We start from the raw sequence: 12781 nt of genomic DNA, 5'->3' as shown, positions 1-12781 counted from the left end.
AAAAAAAAAAAAAAAAGAAAGAAAGAAAAATGAAAGGAGTTGTTAGTTGCCTTGTTATTAAGTGAGTATTCATTTTGGCTTTATGTAGATAAATGCTTACTGTAATTCTCGGATTCAAACGTCAATTGAAAAGGAATTGATGGCGGCCAGGGCAGTGCGGCTGCGGAGCCTAGGCCAGGGTCCTGACGCGCAGGGCGTGGGGCACACGGAGAGGGAGAGGGGTCGGCCCAACACAGGGTCCGGGAGCGCTAGGGCCATAGCAGCGCTGTCCGCCCGCAGCCGTGAGTCCGCGGGAAGGACCTCGTGGCCCCTCCTCCCGCACTCCGGCACCTCGGCCTGGGCAGTCTCTGAACTGCGCGTGGGCTGGCAGGGCGGGCTGGGGGCGGGGACTGACGGGCATTTTTTACCGTCTAGAGAAACTTATTGCAATTCATTTTTCCTCACTCCAGTAGTAAGAATTACACCAAATTGAAAAGATATGAATGAGTATCCTAAACAAAGAAAAAGGAAGATTCTACACCCTTCTCCTTATTCAGATTCCTCTGGAATAAGCAGAATTGCAGATGGATTCAATGGAATTTTCTCTGATCATTGTTACAGTGTCTGTTCTATGAGACAGCCAGATTTAAAATATTTTGACAACAAAGATAATGATTCTGATACCAAGACATCAAATGACTTGCCAAAATTTGCAAATGGAATCAAGGCCAGAAACAGAAATCAGAACTACCTGGTTCCCAGTCCTGTACTTAGAATTCTAGACCACACTGCCTTTTCTACAGAAAAATCTGCTGATATTGAAATTTGTGATGAAGAGTGTGACTCACCTGAATCAGTCAACCAGCAGACCCAAGAGGAGAGTCCTATAGAAGTTCACACTGCTGAAGATGTTCCAATTGCTGTAGAAGTGCATGCGATTTCTGACGATTATGATATAGAGACAGAAAACAATTCCTCTGAGAGTCTCCAAGACCAAACTGATGAAGAACCACCAGCTAAACTTTGTAAAATTCTTGACAAGAGCCAAGTTTGAATGTGACTGCCCAGCAGAAATGGCCTTTACTGAGAGCTAATAGCAGTGGCCTGTATAAATGTGAACTTTGTGAGTTTAACAGCAAATATTTTTCTGACTTAAAGCAGCATATGATCCTGAAGCATAAACGTACTGATTCAAATGTGTGTCTAGTATGTAAGGAAAGTTTCTCTACCAATATGCTTCTGATAGAACATGCCAAACTACATGAAGAGGATCCCTACTTTTGTAAATACTGTGATTATAAGACAGTAATTTTTGAGAACCTCAGTCAGCACATTGCAGACACCCATTTTAGTGATCACCCCTATTGGTGTGAACAGTGTGATGTACAGTTCTCCTCAAGCAGTGAACTCTACCTACATTTCCAGGAGCACAGCTGTGATGAACAGTACTTGTGTCAGTTCTGTGAACATGAAACTAATGATCCAGAAGACTTGCATAGCCATGTGGTAAATGAGCATGCATGTAAATTAATAAAGTGATAACAATGGAGAACATGGACAGTATAGCCTCTTAAGCAAAATTACCTTTGACAAATGTAAAAACTTCTTTGTGTGGCAAGTATGTGGTTTTCAGAGTAGATGTCATACAAATGTTAACAGGCATGTTGCTATTGAACATACTAAAATTTTTCCTCATGTTTGTGATGACTTTGGGAAAGGCTTTTCAAGTATGCTAGAATATTGCAAGCATTTAAATTCACATTTATCTGAAGGGATTTATTTATGTCAATACTGTGAATATTCAACAGGACAAATTGAAGATCTTAAAATTCATCTAGATTTCAAGTGTTCAGCTGACTCACCTCATAAATGTAGTGACTGCTTGATGAGGTTTGGAAATGAAAGGGAATTAATAACTCACCTTCCATCCAGTCCATGAGACAACTTGATTATTCTCTTTAACTTACAGAATGTTAGTTTAAAATAACAAATTCAGCCTTTTTTTGGAGATGATTAAATGGATGATTGTAAACACAATTATGAAATTTGCCTTTAACAAGTAACTTTTGTAAATTATAAAATATTTTTGGCATTGCTCCATTTTCAGTATATAAATATATCTTTAATGTGGTATTTTCAATTGCGTGATAGTTTGCAGTTTTAACCACTCTTGGTGACTGTCATCCTGTTTCTTGCATGTGCTCGATTTCATGAATTGAAAAGAAACAAATGTATTGAAATGAGCTGCAGTTTTCCTTCCTTAACCATGGGTGCTAGTAACTTTTTCTTTTTAAAACTCAAGACAATATTAGTTTTTTTGGTGTATGAAGTCATGAAATTATTACATGACCAGAACTAAAATGCAATATACAATTAAATCCATGGATACTCCTATTAATAAGAAATAACACTAGGAAGCCACTATTATCACAAGAAGAAAAGATTTGGTTTTCATGGCAGTCTGTTTTTTTAAAAAAAAAAAAATTTTGAGCCCCTATCTATTGTTGAATATTTTAAGATGGGATGAGGGAGGAACTAATTAATAAGGACTTACACAATAATAAATAACTGTATCATAACTCAAAAAAAGAAAAGGAATTGATATGAAATAATAACTTGATTTCCAAGAGTTTCTGCTAATTACAAAGAAGACACTAATGAGGAAGTAACAGGGAGAGATATAAATACATAGTTTATACCTTCATGACCAGTTTGCTTTTCTGCTAACTTAGGAAGATCAGATATGAAACATGACCTTTGTTTAGAGAAACCTCTCACTCTGCCACCTCCATGCTAATCAGTTTGACTTAAAAGACTGGGTTAAAAGCTTACCTGAGAAACCTTCTCTTCAATAACTTATGAACTCTCTCTAATAACTGATGGTCAAGAGCTTTTTTCCAATTCTTTTCTGAAATGTCTGAGGGACTTGAACAGTTTGGAAAATTTTCAAGTTGCAAAAAATGTGGTAGCTATTTATCGAATGGCTCTAAAATTCATTGTCCAAGCCAGAACACTCTTGATAGTGAAGGGGGCTGCTGAGTGATAGAGCACCATGAGGAGATGACCTTCCCAAGAGGCAAATGGTTGGAAACGTCCAAAAACATAAAGAATATTCCTATCAAATAACAACAACAATACACATAAAATCTATGTAGAATGAATAACAAGTAATAGCTGTTGACTCTGTTGGGAGAAGATACGTAATTTAGATTTTTTTTAAATTTTAATGTGTTTTCATATTTTGAAGAGACTGCCCTTTTCCCAATGTTCTTGGCACATTTGTTGAAAATAAGTTGTCTGTAAATGCATGGATTTATTTCTGAGTTCTCTATTCTGTATCTCTTCAATAAATAGTGCTGGGAAAACTGGATATCCATATGCAGAAAAAGAAAACTAGACCCCACTCTCTCACTTATAAAAAAATCAAATGTATTAAAGACTTAAATGTAAGACTTGAAACTATAAAACTACTAGAAGAAAACATTGGAGAAATACTTCAGGTCACTGTCCTGGGCAAAGATTTCTTGAGTAAGAACTCAAAAGTACAAGCAACCAAAGCAGAAATTAAAAAGCTTCTGCACAGTAAAAGGAAAAAATAAAGTGAAGAGACAAGCTACAGAATGGGAGAAAATATTTGCAAACTATTCATCTGACAAGAGAATAATAACCAGAATATTTGAGGAACTCAAACAACTCAACAGCAGAAAACGATCTGATTTTAAAAATAGGCAAAAGATCTGAATGGACATTTCTCAAAAGAAGACATGCAAATGACCAACAGGTATAAGAAAAAATGCTCAACATCACTAATCATTAGTAATATGCAAATAAAAATTATAACAAGATATCTCCTCACCACAATTAAAATAGCTACTATCAAGTAAACAAACGAACAAAAAAAAAAAAAAAACACCAAAATTTGGCAAAAATATATAGAAAGGGGAATGTTCATCAATGTTGATGAAAATGCAAATTAGTACAGCCACTTTGGAAAACAGTATGGAGGTTCCTCAAAAAACTAAAAATCGGACTACTATATGATCCAGAAATTCTCCTGCTGGGACTTATTCCAAAGAAAGAAAAGCAGTATATTGAAGAGATTTCTGCACTCCCATGTTTATTGCAGCACTATTTATGAGAGCCAAGACATGCAATTAACCTAAGTGTTCATCAGTGGATATACAAAGAAAATAAATATGGCATATGTACACAATGAAATATTATTCAGCCATAAAAATGAATTAAGTCCTGATACTTAGAACAACATGAATGGAAGTGGAAGACATTTCATTGAGTAAAATAAGCCAGTCACAGACAATGATTATGTTTGCACTCATATGTTGGAGCTAAAAACAAGATCTCATAGAGATAGTGAGTAGAATGGTCATTACCAGAGGCTGGGAAAGGTAGTGGAGAGAAAGAGATGAAGAGAGTTGGTTAATGGGTACAAAACCACAATTAGGTAGAAGAAATAAATCCAGTGTTCAATAGCACAACTATAGTAAACAATTATTTATTGTATATTTCAAAATAGCTAAAAGAAGATTTAGAATGTTTCCAACACAAAATAATGATAAATGTGTGAGGTGATGGATATCCCAATTACCCAGATTTAGTAATTACACATTGTATGCTTATTTCAAAATATCACATGTACCCCATGGTATGTACAACTATTATGTACCCATAAAATCAAAGATAAAAAAGTAAATTAAAATATTTTCAAGTAATATATGGTCCAAAAAAAAAAACCAAAACAAATAAAACTCCACAATACTCTTAGCTCTTCATGCTTTGCCTCGTCACACGGGCAAGCTCTTTAAACACATTTAGTGGATAATGTTTCTCTCAGTGCTTCTAACTGATAAATGCATCATGGTTTGTATAGTTTGATGTTATCTATGGCCTTTAATCAGAGAAGTTGAGGACTTTTCATTCTTTCATATGCTTTCTCTATTCTCCATACATGATTTTCATCATATTTTGCTAATTAAAATTTGTCTCCTTTATGTACTTTGTATATTACCATATGTATTCATAAGTTCATTTTAAAGTCTCAATCAGATTCAAGTTTGACTTTTTTTAAAATAGAAAGATTACTTTGTAAGTACTTCCACCAGGAAGTACATAATTCTGGTTGGCTCTCTTTTTGGTATGTTAGAAACCATTGATTCATAAAAGATTGCAAAATGATAATATTCTAATTCTCTCATTTCTTCATTTATTAGCTCAAACACATTTATAAAGATAAACTTACCCTCATAACTTGTTTTGTTTTATTTTTCTAAGGTACAGTTTGAATAGAAAATTCAAGATAAATGCTAATTATTTCCCTGCATTTACCAACCTTCAGTTTAGTGAGTTGATTTCCTTTTTTCCTCCAAAGGTAATCAATAAAGTATCTCGTGGTATCATCACAAATGCATAGACTTAATTGTCTTTGATGTATTTCAATTATGTTCAATAATGCCATGGGATGCAATCAGCAAATTCAAACTCTGAGAAACTTTTTTTTAGAGTTTCACATAATAGCTTTTATTTTTAACTTCTATTTTAGGTTCAGCAGTACATGTGCAATTTTGTTCTATATGTAAACTGCATGTCATAGGGGTTTTGTGTGCAAACCATTTCATCACCCAGGTAATAAGCATAGTACCCAACAGGTATTTTTTCTGAACTTTTTCTTCCTCTCACACTCCATCCTCAAATAGGTGCCAGTGTCTGTTATTCCCCTCTTTGTGTTCATATGTTCTCATTGTTTAGCTCCACCTATAAGTGAGAATCTGAAGTACTTGGTTTTCTGTTCCTGCGTTAGTTTGCTAAGGTTAATGGCCCCCAGCTCCATCCATGTTCCTGCAAAGGGCATAATCTCATTCTTTTTTATGGCTGCATAGTATTCCTTGGTATATATGTACCACATTTTCTTTATTCAGTCTACTGTTGATGGGCATTTAGGATGATTTCATGTCTTTGCTATTGTGAATAGTACTGTGATGAACATATATGTTCATGTGTCTTTATAATAGAATGATTTATATTCCTTTGGGTATTGTATTAGTCTGTTTTCACATTGCTATAAAGAAATACAAGCGACTGGATAATTTATCAAGAAGAGAGTTTTAATTGACTCAAAGTTCCATATATAGCTGGGGAGGCCTCAGGAAACTTACAATCATGGTGGAAGGCGAGGTGGAAGCAAGCACCTTCCTCACATGGTGGCAGTAGAGAGAAGTACAAGCAGGGGAAATGTCAGATGCTTACAAAACCATCAGATCTCACGAGAATTCACTCACTCACTATCATGAGAACAGCATGGGGTAAACCACCCCCCCATGATCCATTCGCCTTTCTCCCTCAACACTTGGGGATTACAATTCAAAATGAGATTTGGGTGGGGATGCAGAGCTAAACCGTATCAGGAATGTATCCAATAATAAGATTTCAGGGTTGAATGGTAATTCTGTTTTAAGTTCTTTGAGGAATTGCTACACTGCTTTCCACAAGGGTGGAACTAATTTATACTCCCACCAGCAGTGTGTAAGTGTTTCTCTACAACCTCACCAGCATCAGTTACTTTTTGACCTTTTAGTAATAGCCACTCTGACTGGTGGGCAATGGTTTCTCTTTGTGGTTTTGATTTGCATTTCTCTAATGATGAGTAATGTTGAGAATTTTTTCATGTGCTTGTTTGCTATATTATGTCTTTTTTGGAAAAGTGTCTGCTTATATCCCTTGCCTACTTTTTAATAGGGCTGATTGATATTTGCTTGTACATTTGTTTAAGTTCCTTAAACATTCTGGGTATTAGACCTTTGTCAGCTGCATGTTTGCAAATATTTTCTCCCATTCTGTAGGATGTCTTTTTACTATGTTGAAATTTCTTTTGCTGTACAGAAGCTCTTCAGTTTAATTAGATCCCATTTGTCAATTTTTGGTTTAGTTGCAATCCCTTTTGGTGTCTTCATCATGAAATCTTTGCCAAGTCCTATGTCCAGAATAGTATTTCCTAGGTTATTTGCCAGGGTTCTTTTTTAATGGTTTTAGGTTTCATATTTAAGCCTTTAATCCATCTTGAGCTGATTTTTGTTTGTGGTTTAAGGTAGAGGTCCAGTTTCAATCTTCTGCATATGGTTAGCCAGTTATCCTAGCACCATTCATTAAATAGGGAGTTCTTTCCTCATTGCTTGTTTTTGTCAGCTTTCTTGAAGATTAGATAGTAGTTATATTTGTACAGCATTATTTCTGGGCTCTATATTCTATTCCATCAGTCTATGTGTCTGTTTTTGTACCAGTACCATGCTGTTTGGTTCCTGCAGCCCTGCAGTATTACTTGAAGTTAGGTAACGTGATGCCTCCAGCTTTGTTCTTTTTGTTTAAAATTGCCTTGGCTATTGGGGCTCTTTTTCGGTTCCATGTAAATTTTAAAATAGTTGTTCCTAATTCTGTGAAGAATGTGGGTGGTAGTTTGACAGAAATAATACTATGTTAACTGCTTTGGGTAATATGGCCATTTTAATGATACTGATTCTTCCTATCCATGAGCATGGAATGTTTTTCCATTTGTTTGTGTCATCTCTGATTTATTTGAGCAGTAAAACTCTGAGAACCTACCGGAGAAATAATCTATTTACTATTTTTTTTAAATTGTTTTTTTTTAAAAAAAAGAAATGGAAGAGAAACCTGTGGAGTTAAGAGAATGTTAAAAGACATGTTAATGCATTGCAATGAATCACTTTTTAAATCTTGATTCAACATTCACAGCAATATTGAAGAAATGTAAACATTAAATGATAGCTAATGATATTGTTGCTTTGGAGACTAGAATGATGGGAATGTGGTCATTTTTAAAGGAGTGATCACTTTAAAGGGGTTTAGAATTGTTGAAGTTGAGTGTAAGGTAATTATACACTATGCTTTCTAACTTCGTGTATTTGACATTTTCCTTAATAATAAACCCTTAAAATCATCTTCTGGACTTTAATACTATGCCTATACGAATATTGTTCAATGTTGTGCCAGAGTATTTTTTTTTTTTTTTTTTTGAGACAGAGTCTTGGTCTGTCCCCAAGGCTGGAGTACAATGGCACAATCTCGGCTCACTGCAACCCCCACCTCCCAGGTTCAAGTGATTCTGCCTTAGCCTTCTGAGTAGCTGGAATTACAGGTGCATGCCACCAAGTCTAGCTAATTTTTGCATTTTTAGTAGAGATAGGGTTTCACCATGTTGGTCAAGCTGGTCTCGAACACCTGACCTCAGGTGATCCACCCACCTCAGCCTCCCAAAGTGTGGGATTACAGGCATGAACCACCACGCCTGGCCAAGTATTTCATTTTCTTACTTGAACAATGTTTTGTTTTTGCTGGAGTTAAAATTACCTAATTTTTAAAATGTGCTTGGTTTTCTTTGAACTTACAGCTGTGTTTCTTCACACCATATAATAATTGGGTAAATGTCTCTTGTTAAATTAAGTTTATCCTAAAGCTGCCTCCTTACATATTTTCAGTTCAGCCTAAAGGTTTCTCCGTACACAATGAACTGTAACCCAACGGGATGTCTAAACAGGCTATACCCTACTCTTGTACCAATCACTGAGTTTCAGCCAATTCAAGGCAGCCAACTGTTCAAATCATTTTTTAAAAAGGTAAACTCCAAGCTGTAACCAACCCAGCTGTTTCTGTACCTCACTTTTTCTGTATACCACTTTCCTTTTTCTGTCCATAGTCTCTTTTGCCCATGCAGTGGCAATGAGCCTCTTTGAACCTATTCCAGTTTGTGAAGCTGCCCCATTTGCAAATCATTCTTTGCTCAAACTCTGTTATATTGAATTGGTCTACAGTTTTTATTTTAACACTTGCAACACAATATCTCTACATAATCAAATCTATCAGATGATCTGTCATTTTTCCTTCCTTTTTCTGGAAGAACTCATACTGGAATGCTCCATCCTTGTGTTCTATTTTTCACTCTACTTGCCCTTTGGCATAATTAACAGTTGTCATCCTAAGAATTCCCCTTGCCTTTCTCCTCTCCTGTGTCCTGTAGAGTGTATCTTTTTTTTTTTTTTTTCCTTGCTTCCTTATTTTGATGGAACTCATCATTCAGAAGTTTTCTGAGAAAAAGTACATGAATTTTTTTGAGACATTGTCTGAAAATACCTTTATTCTATCCTCACAGAAGATTGATAGTTTGGCTGCATACAGAATTCTAGATCGGCAAAATTTTACTTATAATTAAAACCACTGTTCCATTGTTTTGTAGCTTCCAACGTGGGAAAAATGTGATGTCAGGCTTATTTTAATCCTTTGTGGGGAGCTGTATATTTTTTTGTGGTGGGTGGGGGGAAAGGCTTAGTATCTTTATGGCTAGTGGTCTGAAATTTTACAGTTTAGGTACTTTGGTGTATAATTATTATGTGTTATACTATCTGAATGTATTGATTATAGTTTTTCAGAAATTTGCTTGTTTCATACATTTTAAGTGCTTTTTCTGAGTTCACTTTTACTGTGTTGATGTCTCCTTTTATAATATCAGAGTTTTTCCTCAAATATTAGGTGATCTTTGGCTGTCCATTTATTTATTTATTTATTTATTTATTTATTTATTTATTTTTGACACAGAGTTTCACTCCGTTACCCAGGCTTTAGTGCAGTGGTGTGATCTCAGCTCACTGCAATCTCAGCCTTCCAGGTTCAAGCGATTCTCATGCCCAGCCTCCAAAGTAGTTGAGATTACAGGTGCCCACCACTATGCCTGGCTCAGTTTTGTATTTTTAGTAGAGACGGCGTTTCGCCATGTTCACCAGGCTGATTTTGAATTCCTGACCTCAAGTTATCTGCCTGCCTCGGCCTCCCAAAGTGCTGGAATTACAGGCATGAGCCCCCACCACCGGCCTGCCCATTTATCCTTAATGATGCCATACTGAAAAGCTAATTAGAAAATATGTCTGCATGAATATAGCCTATTAACCGGTAGGTCTCACTCTAGACTGATCAGGTGATTGACTGAATTTGGGTTGGCAAACCCCAAATGTCAGTATCTGTAGTATTTTTCTTTGAGAAAGAGAAATTTATCAGAGAAGGATACACATGTCTCTTGCTAAGGCACAAATGTGGAGGCAGGAACATTCAGCTGGTTGCCATGATTCTAGTGAGGAACATGGCTGGGGTGATCCCACTGCTCAATATGCTAACTTTCATCTTATCCCAATTGTCCATCAACCATCTCACACATTCATACACTTAGCTATATTCTTGATTTCTTTTTCTTTTCTTTTTTTTTTTTTTTTTTTTTGAGATGGAGCCTCACTCTGTCGCCCCAGGCTGGAGTGCAGTGGCGCGATCTCGGCTCACTGCAACCTCTACCTCCCAGGTTCAAGCGATTCTCCTGCCTCAGCCTCCCGAGTAGTGGGGACTACAGGTTCGCACCACCACACACCCAACTAATTTTTGTATTTTTAGTAAAGACGGGGTTTCACCATATTGGCCAGGCTGCTCTCGAACTTCTGACCTCGTCATCCATCGGCCTCGGTCTCCCAAAGTGCTGGGATTACAGGCATGAGCTACCGCTCCTAGTCCTTGATTTCTTTTGATAATATTTAGCTAGATAACCATCCATTCAGTGCAATCAAAGGCAGACCTAACATCCACTCCCTAATAAAAACTTATCTGGGTATTAAAATTGCAGTTACAATATACCTAGGAAATAATAGGTGTGTTTTTCCCCAGCTAAATTTGCAAACACAAATCCATTAAGTGACAGGAAACATTGCAAAGTTTTACAGTTTAAAGGAATTTTGTGGCATATGCTTTCTTATAAAACTCTGACTAAACAATGAATTTAAATAATATTCACCTCTGTAATGGGTGAACAATATTTGATGGGTTTCAATATTCTAAGGTGTATTTTCAGATTGATATTGATGATATAAAAATCCATATAATAGCACTATAGTAGTGAATGCCCCCTACATCTAATTATTTATGAAATTTGGTCAATTCTATTTCAAAATTTCTCTCAGATTTTAGTCCCTTCTTTCAGATCCATTGTTTTCATTGACATTAATAAGACACTTTGCACAAACCACCTTTTTAAACTTTCTGCCTATGTTTAATTATGCCACAAGATCTGCTTCTGGCTATAAGTCTGAATATGGCACTCCACTCATTAATGTTTTGTGGCAATTTATTACCTATACCATAAAAGTATAGCCTCTATACACCCACAACATTGCTTCACTCTGTTCTATACCTTGCACCTTACACTACAGCAACACAAGCATGATCTCCTTATGTGTCACACTTGCTAGTACACAGCAATTGTTATCAGTGCTGTCCCATTATTTCTAGCTAGCATCCTGTTTCCTCCCACCCTCCAGTCCTAGCATACCACTACTTATTTTTGGAACTTGGAACAGATGACTTCTTTGTCTCCTATGGGTAAAATCAGTCATTTCTTCATTCAGTTACTTGTACATATCCATGTCATATCACTTTGAACAGACTTAATTAAATTATTCGTAATACACGGTACAGAGGTGTTATATAAAATTTATCATAGATCTTATATTTAGGGCTCTCAGTTTACATAAAAATATCAACAAAATACAGTTGGAATTGTGTAAGTTAAATGGGTAAATGAAGCAACCCTAAATAATTCTAGCAGGTCAGCGGTTATTGCAGTGACCTCAGGCAACACTCACTAGGCCTATCGTAACTAGTAAGCCATATTGGTCTAAATTAATGGAAATTTTGTTCAACAATTGAACAATTTGAATTTGAATTCAACAATTCATCAATTTGACTCTAGTACAAGAAGGAATCTAAATAAAAACTAAGAGTCTTCTTTTAGTAAAAAACTAAGAGTCTTCTCTTAGTAAATTTCATCAATGACATGTGCATGAATTTTAAATCTTTGAAAATTAGATTATTTCACAATCAAAACACATTTTCACTGTAATAAAATTACTATTACTCTTTAATATTTAAATTTTATTCCTCTACTCTCTTCTCATTTCTACTCTGCTTTCCCAAATAGAATGGATTTTCTTCACTTGTTTCCAAAAGGAATACAATTATTTTTATATAGTGATCCCTGTGTTGATATTTAAAATATATCCTGTGAAAAGCTGAAAATTCAACTAAATTTGAAAAACATAAACTGATTTTCTATTTTTTGCCAAGTACTAAAGTAATATTCTTACTGTGTTGGAAAACCGAGAGTGTGATATAAGCAAAAGACTTTGGAATCCCGAGTCAGAAAACCCAGGTTTCAATATTATAAGCTTCATGAGCCCAGACTAGCCACTAGAATATAGTTTGAGAAACTTCTGTGTTTGTATAGAATATTCTTGGTAACTTCTCCATCTCAGGGAAAATTTGGTTGGAAACACAAAAATTCTTCACATTAATTTAAGTAAAAGAGTGTATGATTCATAGTTCTGTAGAGGAAACAGAAACCTCTATAGATATTTTAAACAGAAAGGGACTTCATACAGGAATTAAACACCTCTATAATCATTAAAAGGACTAGAGGAGCTATAATGAGGAGATTGCTACCGGCAAAACTACGTGCATGAATATGAAGCTAACGCTTTGATCCAGGGATCAGAAATATTTCACTAATACTTCACCTGCTTCTCAACACCTATGAAGGCAGAGGCTAGACAGGGACTCAGAGTTTGACCTCCATCCCAGCACCACACTGTTTCTCAATACTCATGCCTCTAGGACATGTTTACCATCAGAAACATCAGAAGGATTATAGCATCCACCTCACTACCAGCAACCAAATCTTGCATGAGTG

At 35.8% G+C, this 12781-nt stretch overlaps 1 protein-coding gene across 1 annotated transcript; it reads left to right on the top strand.

Moving 5' to 3' along the window:
• The first annotated feature begins 390 nt into the window (after positions 1–390).
• LOC108529962 (zinc finger protein 639-like) lies at positions 391–1928 on the top strand. Its single transcript, XM_017872524.1, is given in 4 exon segments — positions 391–1025; positions 1028–1511; positions 1513–1906; positions 1908–1928. Coding segments are annotated over 4 exon segments (1446 nt in total). The 5' UTR covers positions 391–478.
• The last annotated feature ends 10853 nt before the right edge of the window (positions 1929–12781 follow it).

This window comes from Rhinopithecus bieti, unplaced genomic scaffold (genome assembly GCF_001698545.2).
Source record: "Rhinopithecus bieti isolate Rb0 unplaced genomic scaffold, ASM169854v2 scaffold_7604, whole genome shotgun sequence".
In the NCBI taxonomy this organism is placed as follows: Eukaryota; Metazoa; Chordata; class Mammalia; order Primates; family Cercopithecidae; genus Rhinopithecus; species Rhinopithecus bieti.
The sequence above is the reverse complement of the archived record's forward strand: the minus strand, read 5'-3'. Positions and strand labels throughout refer to the sequence as shown.